We start from the raw sequence: 25,320 nt of genomic DNA on the forward strand, positions 1-25,320 counted from the left end.
AAGACAATTATTTCAATTGTAATAAACTTAAAAACTAGAATATTACTGGCTCAGTTGGGTTTTGTTGTTGGGTACGGGGGATTTTTTGGGGCAGGAATTTTAATAAGGATTGAGCTAGCAAACCTAAATATTACAAATATTTGTAATACTGAACACGTCAGTAATTTACTCGTTCATTGAAGAAATATTTATGTCTATTCAGCGAAGATAATTCAGTACCTACTAAGTACCAGACATTTAATATCAGAGATATAGTAGGAATGGTTCATAATGATAAGGTAACAACTATTACAAAATTCAGTGAGCCATGAAGAACAACAAAAAGATGTAGAGACAAAATTCTAGAGGAAGAGACCGTGGTATGGTCAGGTGATGCCTCAGGGAAGTAGAGACGGTTGAGCTGAGATGCTGAAGAATGCCAGGAACATGAGGAAAGAGCATCAGTTGGCATGTACATATCTCAAAGGCTTTTGGAAAGAACTTGACATGTTGAGGCATAGAAAGAAGGTCAACAGGTCTTCTGAGAAATGGTCTCTTTGGTCCTCTTACCACCACAGGATTGCACAGGGTTCTTTCATCCCCTGACCTCTTTCCCACACGTCATTGTGTTCAAGCACAAAGCCAACAGCCTTATTTTTCTTGGTTTTGGTGCAGAGCCTGTCTCCCCATCGCTCGCAGTAGGAAAGAGTGGTCCACAAGGTTGAAACCTTGCAATCTCCTTACCCATGATGTATCTGTGTGGCCTGTACTGTTGAATATATGCAGGAGGGGTGCTGCAGGAAACGTGAAAGGGAAAATTTAGAAAACCCCAGAAACTTAATCTATGGAGGGGACATTTCTCCCATTGGTTACAGTGGAAAATTCCTCAAGCACAGCCTGGCCCATGAGCCTGGGCTTACCCACTTCATCATGCAGCTTTGTTCCGATCTAGCCCACAGTCCAGGAAGATAAGGGGAGGATTTCCAAACACGATTCCAAGGTCTCCTGTCACAAGTTAAGTTCATTTCGAAGGAAAACAAGATGTCTTCTTACCACTTTGAGAGGAACTTAGCTTTTCTCCCCTCTGCCCACCCTTCCCCATTTTGCTTAACAGCAAGGGAAGCTGAACTGTGTAACTACAGATGAGCTGACCACTGGAGACTTGGTGATGGATACAGCTCATCGTGTGGAAGAGCCAGCTGTGAACTGATGCCGAGTGGATTACATTGGTTTCCAGAATTTCCTTTGTGAAATTTGAACAAATAGTCAAACAAGTATGTGAAGACTTTTAACCACCAAACGAGAATCAAATGGAATTTGTTGTAAGCTGAACTTCCCTTAAAAACTTTATCAAAGACTATTTCTACTCTCTTTCTCTCACTTTCCAGAGATGGAATTAATGCCATTTTCCATCTGCCAGAAGCATCCACTCTTTGTGGAAATGGATGGCAATTCCCAACCTCAGTTAAAAACTTGTTTTCCCATTTTTTTTGAACTTCAAATACTTCCTAAATTGCATTAGCCGAAGCATTGTATGTATATAATTAACTCACAGGTCCCTCTGGGCTCATCTAGCTCAACTTGTGGAGCTTAACAGCACGACTTCTGCCGATGTCTCTCCCTGCAGTGATGCCCACTGAAATGAATACCTTCTACAAGAGGAAAACGGGGAAATAGCTTTTCCAATTTGGCTTTTTTAGGGAGTTGGGTAGCTTCATAAATGATTTTATCGGTTTCATAAGGGTAGTGATCAAGTTTTCTTTTAAATACTGAATTTGCAATATGGGGAAACATCAGGGGTGAGAATTCTGCATTTGTTTCCTAGATGAAGTAGGGAGGCAGGTCTCTTTTTTCTGTTTATTGGGTCTTTGAAAGCTCTTCAGGGTGGCAGTGGCTCTCTGCGGGCACAGGGCTCCTGGGTCCCTTCCATCTTGGGAGGAGACGTAAGCTGTTCCTACAGTGCTGTGTCTTCACAAGCAAGACCTACAGGAGGTCCTGCTTCACTTGGTCCAAAACGAAGTGCACAGGGCTAGAGAAGGTGGACTTTTTCGGACTGACTGTGGTCTGGCTTCATAACTCAACCCTCTCGTTTCCCTCTGCCTGTGTAGACACAGACGCCTAGAATAGGAAGGGGATGTTGACTCTGTCTGGAATGGAGAAGTCATAGGTGGTCGCAGAAAAGTTCTGCTCCCCGTTCTGTTCCTAGCCCAGGAAGCTTCTATTAGGCCATGGCAGCCCTTATTCCCATTCTCCCCTCTCTGAGGCTTCAAACCCCAGGCCTCGCCGTTGAACTTTATCAAGGGACCGCATACCTCACCCAAGGGTGAGCGAAAGGGACCCAAGTGTCGTCTTCCTGCCTACCCCAGAGGACCCACTTCTCTTCGCGGTCCTAAAGCGCAGGTGTCCGGAGCAAGGCAGCGAGCTAGGGACTCTGGGGGCCTCAGTAAACGCCGCCCTTAGCCGCGTGGCACGGTTGGAGGGCGCTTGCCAGAGCGCCTCTCTGGTTTTCCCAGGAACCTGCCGGCTCGCTGCTTGCTGCCCAGGTGCCGGTTCGCGGCTTCGTGCGCCCCACTGCAGCAGAGAGCAGCCGCAGCCTCTGCCTCGGTCACCAGCGCTGCTGGGGAAGAGTCCTGGGGCTGCTGACGCGGTTGGGAGGAGCCTCGCCTTTAATGCACCAGCCGCCTCCAGCCTCCTTCTGCAGCAGCAGCAGCAGCAGCGGCAGCAGCTGCGAGTGCGCGCGTGTGGGTGTGAGGGTGAGTGCGCTGGCGCCGGCCGCAGCGCCCTGCCCAGCTCCCCGCCGCCTTCCTCGCCCCAGCCAGCCGGAGCCGCCCTCCCGTGGGACCAGCACCCTGCTCCCGGCCAGCCCAGCCCGAATCCGGCCCCTGCCATCTCGCCACTGCAGCTCGGGTCCAGAAAGGCACCATTTTGTTGCGGCCGCCCGCTCTCCCAGGGGGAGGAGGGACCTTTTTTGCATTTTGGAGCGGCTGCCAACGTGGGGAACCTGTTGGGCATCTCCCCAGCCCCACTTGTGAGCGCCTCCCGGGCTACGGGCGGGCCCGGACCCCTCGGGGCACGGCGCATCTTGGCACCCGGAGGCAGCGGAGCCGGGCGCAGCATCCTCGCTGGGAATTGGAGCTGGAGTGAGCGCACCGCGGGAGGAGCCGCCGCAGCCTCGGAGATCCCGAGTGGAGGAGGTGACAGCTCCATTGCCGGGTTTTTATTTTTTTTCTCTCCGCCTCCCCGTCTCCTCCTCAGGCTCGGACCATGGTGCAGTCCCACCGGCTCCCCTGCCCCCCTCTCCTGTGAGACTGGCTGCGGGGAGGGATCATGGATACTTGTCTGCCGGCTTCTGGTTCCCACGCAAGTAAGCCTGCTGTCAATGGAGGAGGACATTGATACCCGCAAAATCAACAACAGTTTCCTGCGCGACCACAGCTATGCGACCGAAGGTAACGCCAGCCCCGCCGCATTCCGCCGCTGGGGCCGGGCGCAAGTTGCGGATCGCTGGGCTCGGCGGGCAGCCGCGCGCCGAGTGGCGGAGACTCCTCCCGGCCGGGGGCTGGGGCGGGGGCTCGGCCCGCGGGGGCAGCGGCCGGTGCGCCCCACATCCACCCGGGCTCCGCGAGGCGAGCCCGGCGTTCAGCAGCAGGTGGACCCGGCGCCCGCGGGAGTTAAAATGGCCCTCGGGGATCAGGCTTTGCAGGGTGGGGCTCCCGACTGGGAAAATGACCCCGTGAAGGCAGATGACCCCTCCCCCAAGACGTTTGCCGGGATCTTGGAGGGGCAGAGAAGAAAGGGCCCCAGTCGGATCCGAGGTCCTTCCCCCCATCCTGACGGAATGATGTTGTGTCTCTCCGTGGCGGCAGGGAGGGCATGGTTTCATTTCCTGCCGGTCTATCACTCCGTCCAGGTTACCTGCTCAGACAATCAGAACCCCAAAAGGCCCTTTGCAAAAGGGCTAGCCCTTCTCCCCTTGGAAGTGCATTAGCAAGAAATCAAAAGGTAGCTGGGGAGACGGCGTTCCAGCAGCGAGCGAACGAGTCTGACACGTGGGGCCAGCAATGCGATCAGTGGGGCCTTTAAAATCACCATTATGAATTCTGCAGCAGTAGTTTCTGCTGAATCAACAGCCAGCAGAAAGCAAGAGGGTTCAGTAAGCCGAGCTTTGCCAAGAGGTGAAATTGTCGTGGCGCTCTCTCTCTCGCTCTCTCCCCGCTTGTTCTGACGTTAGCAGGCAGGCAGGGAAAGTCAGCAGGTGGAATCTCATTCTGCCTTTTGTGTGTGAATAGAGAGTAGAGGCATTTTTTTTCAAATGCCAAAACTTTTGCATTTTTGCTTTCATTTTCTACCTGTAGGCCCTTATCCTTAACCACTCATATAAAGTGTTGCATTATCACCTTGTAACGTTCACGTGAGAAAATGTGTGTGAAAATGCTTGAGGAAAACAGTGCACGTATGTTAATTTAAGCCAATTCTTGGTACTCTTGGATACTAACATTTTTATAATCTTTAATCAAATCAAGACTCATAGAAAAATGTGATGGGGTTGGGGTAGTAGAAGAGTTCAAACTCTGAAAGAGAAAAAAAGATACAATATGGGGGCAAAGGTGGCATAGTCTACAAACATCCTGGTAAGTTTTAGGTAATAAAGAACGCCCCATGCCATTGAAAACAGATTCTTCATTTATCATTATTATTGGAGAGTGTCCAGCCTAATGAGTCCATGGTGCTAGACAGATTAAGCAGACCTGTATGAGCTCTGCCATTCAGGAGCATAGAGATGGCTTTTAGAGATGTTCTGCCTGTCCCTCCCCCATACAGACACCATACTTGCTGAGTCTTTTCATTTGCAGGATGACAGGGTGGTTAGAAGATGTTCTTTCTTGGTCTCAAGTGCTTTGTCACTGACTCAGTTACCAGGTAGATTAGGACTAGCTCCATGTCTGAGCATGTCATCCAAGAGAGAAGTTGGCCTTGGGTCTGTTGGTTTTTCCCGGTGATTCTTCTTTCTGTTTGTGACAACAAAGAAAGAGGGCTGCCTTCATGTTTTCTTCTAGATTGCTTTATGCCTCTAAGCGCAGGCACAGGAAACTTACTGAGCTGGGAAGATGGGCAAATTGGGGCTGTGTGAATGGGAGTATCATCCCTAGAATGAAGGAGTGAATTAAAAATGGAATTCCTTAGTTCTTTGTGGGCTCCAGACACTACCCTGATCTTTGGTCCTTTCTTATGGCATTTTTGTAAACTCTGATTCTGGGTAAAATAACTGAGTTCGTGTAGTCAAAAAGAGGCATGAATTTATAGCAGACCGCTCTCGAAAATCTTTCTGTCTGAATCAACCTCTCAGAATGTTCCGCCTCTCATATACACACACCACACTGGAAAGTAAACAAAACCTTTATTTTTCAGTATGCCTTCAGGTATCTTTACCTGATGTTATTGAAAGTCTGGGAAGAAGGGGGGGGGGGATGAGCATTTACTCGGACAGAGTAAATAGCAGAAGTTGGGTACAGCAGGAAGTTCTCTATGATCTTCATCTGTTCATTTAGGGAACATTCATGTGTGGCTGGCCGCAGGGGCAAGAATCCATCCTCCCTCTTCTGATGAATACCTTGGAAGTGCCAAGTACACCTTGAAATATCACCAGATCAAAATATTATTTGTTAAAATCCTCTTTGTTGAGGGCTTGCCTCAGAAGTACCCTTCTCCTTTATTAACTTAAATCCATTTTCTCTTAAACCTGACCTTAGTTTCTAGGTCCTTCTACAGACTTTGCTTTGCTTTTTGTCTTCCTTGATATTTCAGCATTTTTCTACCTGGCCAGATATGTCAAGGGTTTTTTTTGTTTGTTTGTTTATTTGTTTTCCCTTCAAAATCTCCTTCACATTTATCTCTAAATTTTTCTTTGCTTTGCTTTGCTCAGATCATTCCACACTGCAGTATTCTATTTAAAGCTGAAAGGTTTTTGCTGTGTAGTTAGTGTGAAGGACTCTAAGCTCAATTTGCATTGTAAGTGGTAGCTGCAGGCAAGTTCAGCCAGCTAAGAGCAATGCAAATGCTAAAGGACACTTTTACCCAAGCTCTTCTCTCTTATTTTCTCTCCCTCTCCCCTCTCCCTGGCCCTTCTCCCCCACCAACACCCCCTCCTTCCGTCCCCTCCTTTCCCTACCCACCGCCCCCACCCACCACCACAGGGAAGAAAAAGAACACATGATGTATATTTATTAAAGACATTTCCTATGAGTCTTCTTTTATGCTGAGCATCAAAGTTACCACCCTCCTCGATCTTTATCTTGTCTCCCCCTTTCCGCTTATCATCTTGGAGCATCTTCTGTTTCTCCTGTCATTGCTGAGCTTTTTAAATATAGCATTTCAATATCTCCACGTCCTGCTCACTGAATGCTATTAACATTTGCAAATAAGGCAAGTGGGCAACTGAGGCCCACAGATGTTGCTAATTTGTGAGGGTCACACAATGAAGGAGGAGCTTGCCTTCAAACTCAAGACCGTTTGCAGCGTGTGCTCTTCCGCTGAGAAAGTCGGCACTGCCTCATTTTCCTTCCTTCAACCATTCGTTCCTGTTAGGAGGAAGACCACTATGGTGTTATCTTCATGTATAAATTGTATTTTCTACCTGGGGTCAAATTCTTGGCAGGGATCATTTGAACATGTGTATATGGGAGTAGATAGGGCGAAAAGTGGGGTTGGAATGACTACAGAAATAAAGTCAACACAAGATTTTTACTGGCTTTTTCAGGTAATGGAACTCTGGGGGTCCTAACCAAGGCTTCATCTCTCAAATCCCTTTGATCTCTCAGTGGACTTCTTTATTTTCAGACTTAGAACTGACCAAAACCCTCTCTCGATTAGGGCAGTTTGAGAGTTTTCTACACTGATCTTCCCACTCTTCCGTGAGGCCACAGACAGAATTAAATGTTTTTCCTAGCTGAGTTTACAGGAATGGCAATCTGGTTTGAAGAGGAAGTCAGAGAACAAGTTTTTTGCTGTTTGTGGTTGTTGTTTTTAAAGATTTTATTTATTTATTTGACAGAGAGAGACACAGAGAGGGAACACAAGCAGGGGGATAGGGAGAGGGGAGTCAGGCTCCTTGCTGGACAGGCAGTCCAACTCCGGCTCCATCCCAGGGCCCTGGGATCATGACCTGAGCCGATGGCAGATGCTTAATGACTGAGCCATCCAGGCGCTCTGGGAGAACATGCTTTAAAATAACTACTCTGTTCTCAATTTCCTTGGCTGTAAAATGGGAATAACAATAGAACCTGTACCACAGCGAAAACAATTAATACAGGAAAAGCACTCAAGACAGTGCCTAATGAAAAAGCTGGACCTCGGTAAATGCCGTCAGTACAGTACAGGCACATTTGCATAGCAAACACGCATTTTCCTTGGATCGTGTCTTGACTGGGTATGGTCTTGAGGGGAATGGCTAGTGGAGATGGGAGAGAAGTCACTAAAACCTACCAGTCTCTTCTTTGTTAGCAAATCAGCCATGGGTCTTGCCATTTAGTTACTTGCTTTAGTGTCCTTGCTGGTTACATTCTGGCAGTGAATAAGTTTCATCTTCTCGCAGAGGCCTTAAAAAAAAACCTATACTATCTACACATTAAAGGAAGAATGAATTTATTATTCCATGATTTATGATTATATTATTATTATTACATAATTATTGATTCATTCTGCCTTTAATTCCTTCAACAAATATTAGCTGACTTTCTGCAGAGGTGATCCAGCATGGTCCAATACAAACGTGGTATCAGGCTGGCACAGGAGGCAGATATTAAAGAATTTGGCAAATAAATTTGGCAATAAATTGGTGATAAGTGACTTTCAGGGAAAGCACAGTGTGCCTCTAGATCATATATAAGGCAGGAAGGGGGATCTAATTTAGTCGGGGGGACCAGAGGCAGCCTCTCTGAGAAAGTTTTAAGTTGAGAACTAAAGGATCAGTCAGAAATTAACAAGAGGTGAAGGAATTCAGGTAGAAGGGACAACAAGTATAAAGCCCAGAGATTTAAAATCATGTGACTGATCTGAAGAATAGAAAGCTGCCTGTGGAATATAGGGAACAAGAGGAAGAGTGATGAAAATTAGACCAGAACCTGCTGTTTACTCTGGAATGCACCAAAACTGGGAAAGATCCATGCTAGGATGAATGGTTGGATGGATAGATGGATGAATGGATAGATACATGATAAAACAAGTTTGAAATGTTCATGGTAAAATTGAGGGGAGTCCATCAGTGGATAGTGACTATATATTTTTTTTCAATTTTGCTGACTATTTAAAATGTTTCATAATAAAATGTCACAAAAGAGAGACTGGAGAGGTGGTCAGAGACCAGATCATGTTGAGATTTGACCATAAGGAGTTTGGACTTTCTCCAAAAATGGATCGAAAGCCATTAAAGGATTTTAATCGGGATGGTAATATGATCAGGTTTGTTTTTTCAAAGCTCAGTCTAGCTGCTATGCAGGGTGGGGTCAGAGGGCCGGGGAGGAAATGAATAGAGCAAAAGGGGAATAGTTAGGATACCACAGCTGTACTCTAGGATGGTGGCAGCAGTAGAAGTGGAGAGAATTAGGTGACTCTGATACATCATAGAAGAAGGATGGATATAACTTACTTGGTGTGATAGATTGGGCAGAGATAGAGAAGTAGATGGAGGTGAGTGTCAAGGACGACTCCCAGGACTTTGCCATGAGACGGGATGCATAACGGAACTTCTCACTGACACTGGAAAAAGACTTTGGAAATTGATTAGTCTGAGGGGTGTGTGAGCCACTTAGCTTCACAGCAAGACCCTCAAGCAGTTAGATATCTGGGTCTAAAGGTCAGAAACAAGATCGAGACTAGATGTACCATTTGAGATGTCAGCAGCACATTAAAAGTATCTAAAGTCATGTGAATAGATGAGATGCCTAGGAGAAAAGCACTCCAGGGCAGAACAAGGAAACTTAATTTGGCTTGGCACAAAGAAATTGTAACAAAAAGGAACCCACAATGGAATGCCTTGGCCTAAACCTAACTCTAACACACGCTGAAATTATTCAGAGAACACTGTATGGCCATTTCTCAGCAATGGGGGTAGAATAAGAAGAGTCCAGTCTTGGGTGAGTTGAGTGCAGAGGGTCTCCAGACTTGAGTGAGATCTGTGTGATTTCTGAAATGTTACAGCTTCCTAGGGGGCACGGGAATAAAAGTGAGAAGGCAAAAGTCCCTGCTTCCTGTCCCCCACGCCCATTTCACACACTCTCAAGAGGGAAGCTAAGATGCGTAAAAGTAGGACGGTACATGAAAATGGCTTTTGATATGAAGGGGCTGGGAAGGCACTAGAAAAATAAAAGGAGCTGGTGTCAGATGATGGAGAGCTGCCTTGTAGTTCCTTAAGTTGCTTTGATATTTGTATGCAAATGCCAGATCAGAATAGTACTTCCAATGCATATGGATGAATGTTTGAGTTCTCTGCCGTTCTCAGAAAAATCTGAAATGGAAGGTGGAAAGAAGCAGCCTTACACTATTGTAAATGACCTTTCTGGGGATGGGAAATGTTCTGCTACCAAACATAATAACCAGAGTGCATTGAAAATCACTAGCGAGTATTCATTATTAGCATCCAGGTCCCCAGGGGCAATCTCCAGCCCTTTATGAGGGCTGGTCAGAAACATGCCAGTGAACCTGGGGTGAATAATATTAGGCCAGTTCTGTCAAAATATTGGTAATGCTCAATGAAAAGAGCATAGCTGTAGACTGACATTCCTAGACTCTAGCATTTGCATTTATGAAGAAACTGAGGGCCCCAATTCAGCACTTAGCCTAGGGAAGAGAACTGAGGTTTCTCAAGCACTGTCTATCCCAGGCATTTTCCTAGGTGTCACGTATATGTTTACTCATTGAATCTCCTTCAACGACCACGGGAGAATGGTTGCATTAGTCTCCTTTCTCAGACCAAGAAATTGCGAGCTTTGGAAAAACAAAGAGACTTATGGAAGGTCCCATACTTGTAAGTGGTGGTAAAACCAGCTTATAAGCCATGACTGCCTGGACCTAAGGCACGTGCTCTTCTCCTGCCCTGCTGCCTCTGGTCAGGATTTAAAGTCGGGGGAGATGCAGGTTATATTCTCTCTTTTGCATTTATCCCCATGGTGCACATTCAGTGCGGCTGGACTGACTTTGTCCATCTTTCTAGAAGGGCAGTGCACTTGTCTGAGCCTTCGCCATTGTCCCACAAGAAGGAAGTTGAACTTTTCCACCCAATGCCAGGATCATTAGTTGACCTTCTCCTCGAGATGTATTCTACTCTGTAAGGAAAGAAGGAAAATATTTATGGAATTGAGCAAATTGTGAGAATTAGCTGGGTTTTTATACATCAGTCCATATCCCTCACCCTTAGCATAGGATGTCAACAGTGCAGTTGCCAGGCTGTGCTGGGATGGCTCCCCTGGACCTTTGGGGCGCCCATTCTCCAAAAATGGTAGCAGCTCCTGTAGTTGGCTCAGGCAACAAAAGGAAGAGGTAGAAGCAGGTACGTGATGGCAATTTTCCTTTTCATATAAATGCAGAGGTGTGTGAGGCCTCGTTTTGGGCCAGAAAGGCTCGCCCATGCTGTTGGCCTTGTCCCCCATTAAGAAGATTGCTTTCACCAAACTTGTCATCTTTACCACCAATCTGCCTTCTTTTACCTCTCCAACAGAACTCTAGGATCAGGCTGAAAATCCGGATAGACCAGATCTGACATAGCTATTTCATTGGGAGCATATTGTTTTTACAAAACCACTAGGCTCTGTCTGTCAAATAAATAAATAAAATCTTAAAAAAAAAAAAAAAAAACCACTAGGAACTTTGTTTCAAGTGACCCAGGAACCCTTGAATTCTTATGCTCCAAGTTCACTGTGGAAAGAGTGGGAGATGATGATGGTAGGAGCTGCATGTGTGAAATCCACAGAAAACTCATTAGTATTAATTTTGGAGAAGGGGTCATTGTAACCGAAAGTGATAGGTGTGTAGGGGATTTGTCTTTGCTTGGGAAAAAAGAGACCTGATTGCTTCCAGGAAACATAGAGAAAAGAAGGGGACTCTGTGGGTAAGGAGCAAAAAAATGCACAGGATCTCAGGACCTGGAGGGACCCTGAAGGGCAGGATTTTGACTTAAGAAAGGGGAGGTCTGCTAGAAGAAGTGTGCCAGAGAGTACCTTACCTGCGCTGAGCTTGATGCTAGGGGACCGACAGCCTCCTCTTCGCCATGCATTGCAATGCTGACTTCATTGTTGTGAATCCACCAGGTAATGAACCTGAAGTAGTCACAGAATGGCAGGCTACCTCCTCCACATAATGTGGGGGGAGGCTCATCTCTGTGATGCTCAATAGATACACAAGTGGGCAGAGGGTAGACAAGCTGCAAACAACCCTCACAGATACCGCAGGAAGGTGCTGAGCACTCCCAGGTGGTCTGAAAGACAAAAGTCAGATCCTTAAGTACAAAATGTCACCAGAAGTCGTACCAAAGAGGAGAGCTATATAAGAAACTTCGGAGAGTTAACGTTGCTCAGAAGTCAAGTTGGGGCCGGGAACACCCAAGTTAGGAGGTCGGTTGGTTCACCATCGTTGTAGTCCTATCACTGTCTTGTCCAGTCCCCTGTCTAGGTCTTTATTTTAATCTGGCAAATAATACAAGTGTCTTCTTACTTGAAAGGACTCAAGCATTACAGAAGTTGACAAAGCAGGGGCGCCTGGCTGGCTGAGTCAGTAGAGTATGTGACTCTTGATCTCAGGGTTGCAAGTTTGAGCCCCACGTTGGGTGTTGAGATTACTTATATATTAAAAAAAAAAAAAATCTTAGAGAAATAGACAAAGCAAAGCATGAGTCACCCTCTATCCCCACAACCATCCCACTGCCCTGCCTGGAGTTAGCACTGTCACAAGGCTTCCTTGTGGCCATCTTTGGTTGTATTTTCATACACTTAAATATACATGTACACATAGATATTGTGGGAGGGATTGTTTGTTTGCATAAGTGAATGCATACTGCTTGTTCTGTTTGCACTTTGCTTTTTCTCCCACTCAGTGATCTCAGAAGATCTTTCCATGTCAGGACACCTACAGTTGCCTTGTTCTTTATAATGGCTACATGGTGCACTGTGGTATGAAGGTACCATAATTTATTTAGTAGTTCCCTGGTGGATGGATGGAGAGTATTTCTGGCTTTTTATATTACATACAATGCTGTGGTGACTGTCTGTCTGTCTATCATCTATCCATCCATCCATTGTTTGTGTTCAAAGATTCTCCTTCCTGATTTTACCATCTTTAAATCCAAGATACTGGTTCCTTTTTCTCCACAAAGAGGCAAGAAGGGCATTTTGGTCCTTCATTTCTTCTCTAAAGAACCTTGGATCAATCCCGTAACTGCGTGAACTTGCATTTCCTCATGTCAAATAAGGAAACACCTAGCATATCTACTTCTATGTGCCTAGCACTGTGTATTCTATAACCATTTTAGATTTGAGTGGATAAGTGTAAAGTTTAGTTGGTAGCGGTTGTAGAAGGCTTGTTATGTGCCAGGAACGATCTTCCAAAGTATTTTTCTAATTTAGTCCTCAGAACTCCAGAGGTTGATACTGTCCTTACCCCCGTGAAGTAAAACGTTGAAGCAGAACGAGGTGTCCAAGGTCACCCACTGGTGAGTGGCAGAACAGAAGTCACTTCCGGGTCTGCCAGACTAGTAGATGGACACACCTGTTTAAAACAGAAGTCATGATGTTGACACAGGGAAAAGAGGATTCCTTTTTCTACAGAAATACCATTTTGAATCAAGGCCAATAGAAAAGGTCCAATTTTTACCAAGATTTTGAAAATGAGCAGAGGGAACACTAGAAGGGGATGGAGCATTGTTCGGAGTGATGTAGAACGCACATCCAAAGACCTGGGTGTAATTCCCAGTCCCACTGTCATAATTAGTCACTTTTACTCTGGGGGCTTCAGTTTCCTAATCTCCTAAAATGAGGCTGAAGGTGGGGGAGGGGTGGCATGCTCTGTCTAGATTTTTCTGGCTCCAAGTTTCCATGACGCCCTACGTCTGTGTTTGACGCTTTGTGCCATTTCGGCTTCTGAAGTCTTCTTCTTAAGTCTGTTGTGACATCGTGCTCACAGGTGAGCGTGGGGGACACACAAACGCTGGCTTTCATCGGCCCCACAACTCCAGGCTTGGCTGTAAGAGCTGATGGGTCAGATCACCCTTCTGGCAAGAAGTCTCTGGTGCAGCCAAGAGGTGGAGCCAGAAAGGGAAGCATCTCTTTGCCAAAAGCTGCTGCAGATGGAGGAGCCAGTCTGTCTGGGAGGCCCATGACTTTGAGAGGAGCCATTTGGCAAAGTTGTTGGCAGGAGCAGCCTTGCAGCATGAGTGCTGGAGACTGTCCTGGGCTGGAGTGAACCGCGGATGCAGCAAAGGTGGCTGGTGGAACAAATAACCATCTGGTGAGCAGGGTGCTGCTCATCTCGCCGCGCTGACAGTGACAAGCACGTGCCAGTCGGTGAGGCCGGGCTCTCTGTGACACGGGCTGACAGGCACAATAAAATGTCTTCCCTGCTGTTGTACACTCCTTGTTGGCGACCCGTTCTGTCAGAAATCAGGAAGGCTCCCGTTTCTTGCACTACTCGAGGAAACAAAATCCATCCCGTCCAACAAAATTTCCTCCTGGGGTTTGTGGCCAGCTGCTGTGCTGGTTGTGCTGGGCAGCGAGGTGAAGGAGGTGAATGAGGTCGCAGTTCCTGTCGGATGTGAGCAGAGGAGACTCTGTCCTGCTCAAAACGCACGTCGTCCTCCAAGTCAGGCTTTGTGAGTCTGCACTGTGTTTGCGTCTCTGTTCCGTCAGGTGGCTGAGGTGGTGGAATCAGACCCCGCGTGGCCCTGGAATCGTCTCCGGCAGGGCTCGTGCTGCGGCCTTGGGCAGGTCACTCTGTCTCCCATTATTTCTTCTACTTAGAAAACATGGCAGGGGTTGAGGCAACATGCTAGCATCCTATTATTTGTATGTGAGAAATACATTCAAAAGAATGCCTCTCTTACTCCATGCTTTTGGGACCAATTGTTGATGGTCTGCTGGAAAAATGAAAGCTGAAAAAAAAAAAAAAAGTTTAAATGCTATTTTAAATAGTGTTGCCTAATTTTGATGAAGGGTCTGTTGCAGAATCAAGGCTTCATCTTTGAATGTAAGTCTGCTGACTGGAGCTTATATTTCTCTTGTACAAACCACACCCAAAATGACGAAAACCATGTTTGAGTTCGGTTTCCTTGAGGTGAATAACAGTACAAACATGTGAGAAGCAAACTTAACCACCAATCTTTCTAGAGTTTTTTATAACTGGCCCTGACCTTTTCTCTCTCACACATTTAACCCCACAGCTCTTTTTCATCTTTTGAAAGCATCCGACTTAGTTTTCATATGAAATAATCCTTTACTAACTTTCCACACCTTCCTTTTCATCACCTTCCAAGATATTTTATTCACTAGCATATGTAACAGGCATTATGAAATAAGGGACAAAACAACAGCCTTGTAGTAAACATGCGCCTCAGCTACGAGAAGCAGGAGTGTGTCTTTGTCCCAGAAACGAGCCTGCTAATTTAGCTGTGAGTAGAGAGCAGGCTGTAGGCCCATTTTACAGAGGCAGTGGAAAGCAGTTTTTTCATCCAATGAGTCTGATTCTTAGACGTCCATTAAAAGAGCTCCCATGGAGCTCCTGGGTGGCTCAGTCAGTTGGGCGTCCCACTCTTGGTTTTGGCTCAGATCATGATCTCAGGGTTGCGAGATCGAGCCCCCACGTGGGTCTCCACATTTACTGCGGAGTCTGCTTAAGATACCCTCCCTTTGTCTTTCTTCCCACTCAAACTCTCTCTCCCCATCAATCAATCAATCAATCGATCTTTAAAAAAAAGAAAAAGAGCTTCCATTTTTATCGGTGGTGAAGAGGAAGAGACACAGGTACTGAGTGTTTGCAGTGTACCAGGAATTGAGTACTGTTCTCTGTCCTCTATATAGTCTATATGATGTACTGCTTATTTGTACATCTTGTGCCTTATATTGGTGTGTATATGATACAGATCTGTGCACATATGTGTCTGTTTCAATTAATCCTCACATCAAACCTCAGGAAGTTTGTACAATTAAAGCTTAATTAGGTGAGACTTTTAGATCTTATTCACCATTGTCCAATAGTCATCTCCTAGCACAGTACCTGGCAAATAGCATCCATTACATGTTTATTAAGGAAATGAGGGGATAGGCTCCAATTTCACTGCTAATGAAACTGAGGCTTAAAGAATTTGTAGGATCTGCCCAGTGTCAATCATCAAACTCAGGACTTAAAACTCAAGTGTATCTGACATAAAAATGGATGTTCTTAAGAACAAATTTAGGTATGTTAAAATAATGTGTTTTTGTTTGGGTTTGGTTTGGGTTTTGTTGTTGTTTTTACAAAACTCTCAGACATAAGATTTATGTTAGAATAACTATTTAATAAGATAATAATTTGGTATCTCCACTTTGCACAAGTATAGGTATTCTAGAACAGGAGTTGATAAACTTTCCTATAAAGTCAGGTAGTCAACATTTTAGGTTTTACTAACCATACAGTCTATGTCCCAGCTACTGAACCCTGCCATTGCTGCATGTGGGCGTGGCTGTATTCTAGAAAGAAACCCTATAGAATCAAGTGCTGGCCCTTGGATGGTATTTTGCCCACCCTCCCATTCTAAAAAAAAATGTTTGGAGCCCAATAGAAGTTTAAAAAATGGTTGGCCTTCCAAGTGATTGGTTGCAGTTAAGTGCTAGAGAGAAGCTTTCCCAAACAGGAATGGCTTATGGTCAAAGTTGGGTTTTAGCAGGATTCTGATAGTGATGAGGAGTGACAAATGCTGTCTTCATGGGGTGGGGGGTGTCTTTTGTGACATTAGGAGACAAAAGTACGCCAAGGAGAATAGCATGCTGTTTGAGCTAGAGACTAGATATATTGTTATGTTCAATAGGCCATTAGAATCTCTGCATATAAGCACATCCCCTTAGGATGTCCCCCCAATGTTCACTGCGTACTCACTTAAAAATAATTAGTAAAGGGCGCCTGGGTGGCTCAGTGGGTTAAAGCCTCTGCCTTTGGCTCAGGTCATGGTCCCAGGGTCCTGGGATCAAGGCCCGCCTCGGGCTCTCTGCTCAGCGGTGAGCCTGCCTCCTCCTCTCTCTATCTCTGCCTGTCTGCCTACTTGTGATCTCTGTCAAATGAATCAATAAAATCTTTAAAAAAATAATTAGTAAAATATTTATTATATATGAGGCATCATGCTAAAAAAATACTAGGCAAACAGTAACAAACAAAACAAAGACTCTGGCCTCATAGAACTTGCATTCTATTGGGAAGACACACCTGAAATAAATACAAACATAAGCATATCAATGTAAATCTTATTAAATACTATGTAGAAAAAGAAAAGAGCTATGTTCACTGATGAAAGCTTGGACTACAAAGAAAACTGTAAAAAAGAAAATCAAATTTACCACTAGTGCCAGACATAATCATTACAAATATTTTCAATGGATTCCAGACTGTGTGTGTGTGTAAGAGAAAAGAGAAAGGGGCAGTGGAAGGATAATACTAGAATTATATGTAAAACGGTATCATATCTGTTGTTGTTTTGATTCTAAATAAAATTGTGGGCCTTCTTCTGTAACATCATATAGTTCAACCACAGTTTTGCCATTCATCTAATGTTGGAAGTTAGATTATTTCCAATATTTTGCTATAATAATTGTATGATAAATAATTGCATGAATCTAAATCCTTTCTAGTTATTTTTTTTAGAACAGATTTCTGAAGTCAAGATTCCTGGGTTAAATGATATAAGTAAGTTTCTAGATGCAAACAATTAAGTTTCTAGACAATAGTCACTGTGTTCTCTAGAAAAAGCTCTACTGAGGAAGACCTTTGCAGTAGCTGTGGCCTTTTCCCACCATTGCCACCATCTACCTCACATTGTCACAGATTTTCAGAGGGAATTTATGCAGGTGCAGATTAGAAATAAATTCATCAAGATATAACCACTGACGCTTAATATACTCCTTTGTCCTTGTCCTTCTCCAAAGCCCACATACATCTACCCAATCTGAGAGGGGAAGCAAGCTCAATTCTCAGCCTCTGCCATTAAATACATGGGTGAGTCGTTTGTTCTCTGGGATTTAGTTGCCCACCTATATTAAATAAAATGACTTTCATGGTTCCAGGGCATCCATTGTAGATAAGTATATGGAACCCGGTGACCCAGAAATGTTAATTTTCTTCAAACTGATAAGTAGGTGACTTCAAAGAATGATTGACCCATGACGACAACCAATATGGTTGTTTAATGAGCTAGCCCTCTCCTGGGGTTCATATTTGACATTTCTGAAAGCTGTGTTCCTTCTTTTTCTATTAATACTATGTGTGGTTGAATGCAATTTGAACCCAGGTAAATCCAAGGAAACTAAACTTTGCCTGTCATCGACTTAAGATTTGCAGACATCTCTAGTTCTCTTCCAAAAGTTGGGTGCATAATTTAATGAAATAGAGAAGTATAAATCTTATATACATCCATGGGATTGTATTTTTAGTGAGTGATTTTGGTCCTTTTTCAAAATAAATGGGCTGTCTGCATTTCAGCAGTTGCTGGGGATTGTAGGTGGGAGTTGATTTGAAGTCTGAATCCATTTTGCTTGAGTATTTGGGGCATGTTTCTTCCTGTGAAGTGAGATTACAAAGTCTTCGAGACATTTTTTTAATTTAAAATGTTTATGAAGTTTTAAAAAATTGAACATAGGTTGTGACCCAAGAGTTAGGCAGATAAAAATTGGAAGGTACCTAGCTGGCTGATGGGCTGGGCGGATGGATGGTCATTTGAATGGGTAAAGATTTGTGGTGGTCAGTAAGATACCCAGTTGCTTTGTTAAAGGGTTATAAGTATGAAAACATCTTCTAGAAACATCAAGTTTCAATAATAACTTGGAGGCGTAATTTTAAAAGCAACCTCTCCTTTCTCTTCTTTCTGTCTGGGAAGTCAGGGCAGGTGCGATGGGGTGCGAGAGTAAGTATTGATTAGGGCGGCACAGAGCCACAGGAACATGCTTCCAGGAAGTCATCACCAGCACCAGTTCAAAAAAAGAAATACAACGGAGCAGGGAAGAGCTGCACTGGAACCCTGAGCTGACAGAAAAGACTGGCACAGTTGAGTGCTCCCGACTGACATATCTTGCAATGACCAATACCTAATCCCATCCGCGTTCTGTAGGATTAGCCCGGCTGAAACTAACCTTCTATGCTTTGAAAGTCAGAGCCCTATGGTCACTTGAAAAGACGTAAGAAGGTTTTTCATGCAGTTCCACTTGTGAATGAGGTGTGTTTCCCTGAAGGCTCTCTGATCCCTTACAGGTCAGAGATCAAAGACTTGCTGAGGTCTCCCTGGGACCTGAAGAACTCTGTGCACAGGGATAAAAAAAAGAAAAACAGAAAAAGCAAAAGCACTCTGATTATCATATTGTGCTTCTGTTGCCAGCATGCTTACTCAGTCCCTGAGCTTCCTCAGCACAATTTGAGATGGAAATTTTCCGATCAGAATTTTTCCTATAAGTCTCAGAAGCTTGGATTTAAGCCTGTTATGTGGGCCAGGCTTCTTCTTTCTCCAGTTACTTGACAAGTACGTTGCCTTTGAGTCACTCATTTGGATGGCCTTGATCTAGACATTGGCATGTGCTGAAAAGGCAAAAAATGTTTTCCTGCTTGTGTTTGGCCCTTTAAGATTGGGCTGTTGACCATTTTGTCCTGTGCTTGTAAACATTACTGCTTCCTGTCTGTCCCCTCATTTCTTTGAGTCTCTCCTAACTGACATTCAAGTCAACCATGCGAGCTTGTGCTGAGTCCTCAGTACCGCCCACCCATCCCTGCTCCCTGCTTCTGGACATACAATTTCCCCTTTCCTGGTACCTACATGTCCCGCCTTGACTCTGCATTTTTCCCTGAAAATTTTTTTCTCAGTTCAGGTTTTTTTTTAAATCATAACAACAGTGCTGGGATATACAGGTATTATCCCCATTTCATGGATGTGGACACCAAAGTCCAAGTTCAAATAGCCTGCACATTGTCTTTCCAGCTAGAAAGAAACTGCTGGAAAACAGTCCTCACCCCTTCACTTCCTTGGTTTATCCTACAGAGGACAGTGAGCTGCTTGGCACACGGGCACTTTTTAAGTGGTTTTGAACTTGATTTGAGTTGGAGAGGAGATTGGTAATGTCTCTAGTTAGGACAGTAGCCAGGTGCATATTTACTCGGGAGTTTAAACTTAAACTCCATCGAGACATGTTCAAGCTAGGTTCTCCTACCCACCCCCTGGAGTTTAAAGATGCACTATATGATTTTTTCAATCACTTGGAAATTGTAGCAGCTAATTAAGATTATAGCCTATTATTCGGTCACTCATTTCATTGGTTCTTCTGATACTTTAGCAAGTATCAGTTAAGTAATGAAAACCTCACTCGTGCTGTATAAGTTGGTATGTCATGACCCAAGTACAAAAAAATATCTTGCAGTTTATTACCACTGGGTATGTGGGGTGGAGAGAAATAAGTATAAAAAAGACCATTAAACAATTAAAGGTAACCACATCCATGATGGAAGGGGTGTATAGATAGCATGATTCCTCTCCTATAAACTTCTGGGTGTGTCAATAAAGAATTCCAAGGAAAGAATGTCTAGTAGAATATGAATGATAGCTAGGTCAGGCTGATGAAATTTTAATTCTTCCTATTTTTATTTTCTAACATCTGATAATTTTCAGTAGGTATAAACATGGTTTACATAATAGGAATAATAAAGCTGTCATTATGGTGAAAAACAATTCATGGAATGTCTACTAGGCGCAAAGAACAAGTCTGTGGGTATCAGCGTAGTAAATATCCACCTGAGTTCTTACTTTTCCTTTGAAGTCACATTAATCATTCTTCAGAGGAAAATCGGTGAGAGCGCTGGAGGAGTAGTGGCACGTAAAGACTCTTAACTGTCGAATTTGGTAACAAGAATTCCATTCGAGTTCTCTTAGCTGTAGGTCTGTGGGAAGGGGCTTTGGCAGTGAGCTCGGCCCTTGGGTTCAGAGGCTTTGGTCTTGTGTCTAGGCTGAAACAGTAAAGGAAAGGTGGTATCTCTTACCTCAGCCAATCACTTCATAAGGGGGCCAGGAAAGGGTCTAGGTGAGTCAGTGAAAATCTATTTTGATGGTGGAAAAGCCATCTAAGAAAAAATGTCCTAGAGCCTGAGGGTCAGAGCACAGCCCCTTTACACACTAAGGATCTCGTAGTCTGTGTTTATTGACACAGAAGGTGGTTTTAATTACCCTGTAGGAATTTCTGGCATGTTTTGCCAAAGCCGGTCTTTAAATGTTTAATCAATGGAATTCGGACAACCATACCAACGGGAGAGGTATATGTATGGGGGCACTTGGTCAAGTGTAGTGTATTGCAATGTGGCTGCTAGTGATAGAACATGGGTGTGTTTTATCAAAGAAACATAAGCCTGAAAATACCAGCTTCCACCCACGAAATGATCTTAGCTTCAGAGAGTATGGCATGTTTTATGTCTGAGAAGTTTCAGTTTCCTTCCCAGCCATAGTTCTCATCTAAGCAGCTTCCACAAGCTCTGTTTTTGGTGTCTTGAAAGTAAATTTGGTAAGGTGATCTAGAGCCAGATTAATCAGCTTCATGGTCCCACACTAGTGACTTGAAAGAAGGAATGTGCCTTTCCAGGTATAGGTCCAAGGAAAATGTATGCTTGTAATCTTTAGTTTTACCCATGTGTGTTGACCTACAAAATATTTTAAGAAAAGAACTATAATAGGAAAAGGGGTATGATGGTGTCGCATCACAAAGCCATTTTAATCTTTCAGATAATTTCAGGGAAACCATAGTCCAAGATAAATGTAAAAGCACCAAAGAAATGTTTTCCTTGAATTTTTTCCTCTCTGCTCTTGAGTGTCTAGTTTGAATCCTCCCACTGAGACTGTAAAAATAGTCAATAGTGCTACATACTATCTTTGATTCATCTCTTCACACTTAACTCCAGATGGAATTTCTTTTTTATTCTCCTTGCATAAAAATGTCCTTCACACTATCCCCTTACACTGCTGTCCCAACTAATCTCCATAGAGGCCAAATGCTACTCTCTTATGTAGACATGCAAGGGAGAGTAAGTTGGCACCTTCAAATCTGAACAGGAACCCAAAGGCATCTTTGGCACAATCTACTGAGCCTCCCTTTGAGCTACTGAGAGTGTTTGTGTCCTGTTTAGTGACATAGTGGTTTGGTGATAATCCTTTTGGTTTGCATGGAAAGGCTTCTCAGGCTATTTCATACTCTGATGTTCACTGATCTGAGGATTTGCCAAGCTCATAGGTATGTAAGGCCAATGGAAATGAATCCCTCTTAACCATCACAACAACTGAGCAAACAGTTCCACAGATATCTTCGGTAGAGCTAACTATCAAGTTTAAATTGTCCCTCTTCCTTAGGTCTTCTAAGTTAGCCTGTTGGTGTGAACCAACTTGGTTTAACCAGGTTAATAGGTTGTAACTTAATTTTAGGCAAGGAAAGAGTTACATAAAATAGTAATGCCACCTGACACTTGTGAAAGGACTTTATATTTCTACAAAATATTTGTAATTGGAGAATGAGTTTCTTTTTTCCTCAATGTGAAAATGGCGCTCCCGATTTGCCCATGATCACCTAGCCGGTTTGTGATAGAGACAAGACAGAGGTGCAGAGATCTGATCCATAAAACCAAGCTCTTCCCCATGATGTTACAAAACGAAGTCAACTTTCATTGAACTCCCAACTGGAGGAATTTTGCAGTCTTGAGAAAAAGCATTCATTTTGCTGACTCTCTCTGAGAGATGTTGGCCACCTACATCCTTAACACAAGATTCTTTGGGTGGAGCAACCTGGCATGTCACAGCCCTTTGTTGGGCAATGGGTGTGGGGTATGTCTCATTTCTAAGGTCATTCATTGTTACTATTCCAAATGGAAGCGTCTTGAGGTCACATCCTGGCCACTGTCTTTGGTACAAGCCTCAGAGAGCTAAAGTTTGACATGTATGAAGATGTGGAGAAGGCAGTAAACTTAGTTCTCTTTCATGGCTGCATATGGCACCCAAATATGTGCCATTTAAAGCAAGCAAGAAAAGAGATGAGAAAGAATGGATGAATCACCCCGAACACCATTCTTTTGCCCCGACACATGGCATAAGGGCAGTGAAGCTACATTTACTGAGCGATTCTTACATGCCATGCTGTTTACTTCTTTTGCTTCATTTCCATTTAAATACGTGAGCAGTGAATTCTCTATGAAGAAGATGGGCTTATTACTTAAATCATCTAACCGTAATTGCTCATATGTAAAGTCAGGATAATACTAGCAGCTAACTTTCTGTGGTTGTTGTAAACATTAAGTACGATAGTTGTACAGTGGTTAGAAAGTACCTGACCTAGATTTAACATCAGTAAGTGGTTGTTTGGTTCTCTTTAGTATTTCTAGAAGCCCTAACTGGTCCTAAGTATTATTCCCACTGGGCCATACATTCTTTCTGCCTTCCAAATCCCTAGAATTCAGGGTTATACCAACAAATAAACTTAGCAGTTTGAAAACACTGACTCTGAAGACCCCTGGGTTTGTATTCCACCTCCACTTGCTAGCGCTGTGAGCTTGGGCCGGTTCTTTAACCTTGCTAAGCACGGGTGACTCCTCTATAAAATACAGATAACAAAGCTGAATTTCCTGAGGTTGCTGTATTCAATATGACAGTGTATGTGATGTAGTCAGTATCAAGTATGTAATAAATGCTACATAATGTTTGGTTGTATCTTAATTAATATTAGTTCACTTATCTCTATCTTAAAACAAAATCATTACCATCAAAAGGTGCTTGTTTTCATTACAAAACAGAGGAGAAATACACCCTAACCTTAATACCTGGTCTAGTATCAGTTCTGGATGGTGGTAATTGACCTCTTTTAAATAATAAATATCTCATATAATAATATATGGAATCTTATGAGAGTCTAAGCCAACTGCTGCCCTTTTCAGAATATGAAACAAAACATTAGGAAATGAAAATCCATTATCTACTCTATGTAGCATCAGTAGAATCATTTTTAAAGGTAATAGCTTTGAGATATTAAAAAATTAATGATAATAAATAAATTATAAACCTGTCTTTCTATATTAGTGGTATGTTGAAGCTTCTTGCTAAGGCTTATTTTGTTGTTGCTTTTCAGTCTTGTAGCTTTATTTTTAGTACTCCTTGTATTACCTTATTCATAGATTCTCCCACAGTATAATCCTAATACCTCTGGACACTGAGAGAAAGGGAGCCTCTTCTAATCTGGGATATGACCCGTTTCCGTTTCTGAATTCTTCCAGTTGCTTTAAAGTTCTGTGTACCAGACCCGTTGCTGCTAGCCCTCCGCTGGGAAGCCTTACCTCAAAAGCTTTGTATCCTTGCGTTCATGATCCCTCTTTAGCTACATGAGGGTCAGTCCTCCTGACAGCCCCCATTTTCCTCAAGACTCCTCACGTGTTTTCTGGCCCTTGTTTTCCACCTTAATGGTTACAAGAGCCACCCGAAGTGTTTGTTAAATGGAAATTGCTAGGCTCCTCCCAACGATTGTAATTGAAAAGGACTGGGAAAGAGCCCACAAGTTTGATTTCTAGTGGCGTCTTAGGTAGAGAGTCGCTGCTGCAGGTTGGAAGCGACGCTTTGGGAACCCCTGCTCTCCAAAAGCTGAAGGCAGCCCAATAACAGTGGGAGAGGCTGAGCCACAGAGAAGTTTTACAATGTTGGTTGTATTACCGTTATCTGTCTGGATTTTGACAGACCAGGAACAACCTCACCCAAAGAGGCTATGGGGGGACTTGGGGCGTGTGTAATGCACCTGTATGTCACCAAAAATTGAAGCATCACTTCCTCCTGGAGTCTGGATCTGAACCCCGTGTTTGTCACAGGAGCCAAGGGAGAACCCAAGACACAGAATAGTGGCAGAATAATGAAGCATGAATTATCCAGATGAAAGCTCCTATGGAAATAAAGGTATTAGTATTATTACTTATACCTACTATTCTTCATAAAAATAACAATATGAAAGTGTTGAATAGCTCCAGCCGCATAAAAATTGTTCTGGGGGACACAAATCAATTAACTCATGTTTTAAAAAGAAAGTGTAGATAATAAGCACTGTTTCTTCCTGTTTTCAGAACATGTTTTGATGAAATGTGTTGGTACAGAACAGTGACAAGTAATGACTGGTTAAAAAGCTAACCAGGAAAGAGGCGAGGCTCTGTAGGACTCGACCCGACTGTGTAGATGCCGGCGAAGTATGCAGACTGGGCTAGAGAATCAGACAGATGGATCAGCTGCTGTCACAGAAAAAGCCCTGGGCCAGGAGGTGAAGAAAGAGGCAAGGGCTTCTTACTCTGGACAGTGAAGAATGAAGCCTTACCAAATGGTAACTTTGAATTACGAAGGAAATTGGGAAATTACTACGTAGGAAAAACAGTAACTTCTACCCTGGAATAAATGCTTGGAGGCCTTATTAATGTGACCACGGGGCCATCCCACCTGAGTGGGATCAAGTAATGGGAAGGCTTCTGCCAGCTTTGTCTTCCTTTCTTCAAACTATGGGGAGAGACTGGCGAGCTTTACAACTTCACACGCGGCTGTGGTCTGGGGCCCTTCTGGTACAAAGGGACTCTAATTTTTACTTGAGAAAAAGAGTCATCCGAGAATTCTCTCCTGAGGTGGAGTTTGTGACCAAGAGGGATAGAAATCTGAAGTCAGGCCGAGGAGTAAGACCTGCAGAAGAGTTTCTTTTAAGCAAAGGTACGGGGAAAGAAGAGTTTCCAGGTGAAGACTTACTCTAGGAAAATGAATGATGTGGTCGAAGACTTAAAGGGAGATGAAAATGAAGAGCAGATGTGTGTACTTATGTATATGGATATGCGTTTCTGTATATTCTCCATCAGCCACAGGGGATGGGTGAGTCAAGTCAAGCTTTGGCGTCCTGAGGGAATTATGCGGCCTTAGCTTTATTTTTTTATACAGACTCCACACAGGCTATATCACTACTGTGCTTTTTTTATATAACAAAAGAGAGAGTAGGCTTTGTTCTCAAAAAATACCTTGTGGTGTTTGTGTTGGGAGGTAGTCTATCGCTCTTTCCTTGCTATCGAAAAATTCCACAATTTTCTGCGTGACCTATTTTAATT

The 25,320-nt window shown here is 43.7% G+C and overlaps 1 protein-coding gene across 7 annotated transcripts in view; it reads left to right on the plus strand.

Annotated features, from left to right (window-relative positions):
• PPP2R2B (protein phosphatase 2 regulatory subunit Bbeta) overlaps window positions 1-25,320 on the plus strand; it is a 459,837-nt gene that overhangs the window by 173,732 nt on the left and 260,785 nt on the right. For 2 of the 7 annotated variants that reach the window (XM_082726028.1, XM_082726027.1), the window contains one exon: window positions 3,235-3,428. The exons of 3 other annotated variants lie outside the window; for them this stretch is intronic. In XM_082726028.1, the coding sequence (XP_082582154.1) occupies window positions 3,235-3,428 (194 nt within the window). Of the gene's footprint in view, window positions 1-2,545; window positions 3,429-25,320 lie in introns of those variants that run through there. 2 more of the 7 variants (XM_082726032.1, XM_082726026.1) reach the window with 2 other exon arrangements.

The sequence above is a fragment of the Mustela nivalis genome, assembly GCF_964662115.1.
Source record: "Mustela nivalis genome assembly, chromosome: 3".
Classification (NCBI taxonomy): domain Eukaryota; kingdom Metazoa; phylum Chordata; class Mammalia; order Carnivora; family Mustelidae; genus Mustela; species Mustela nivalis.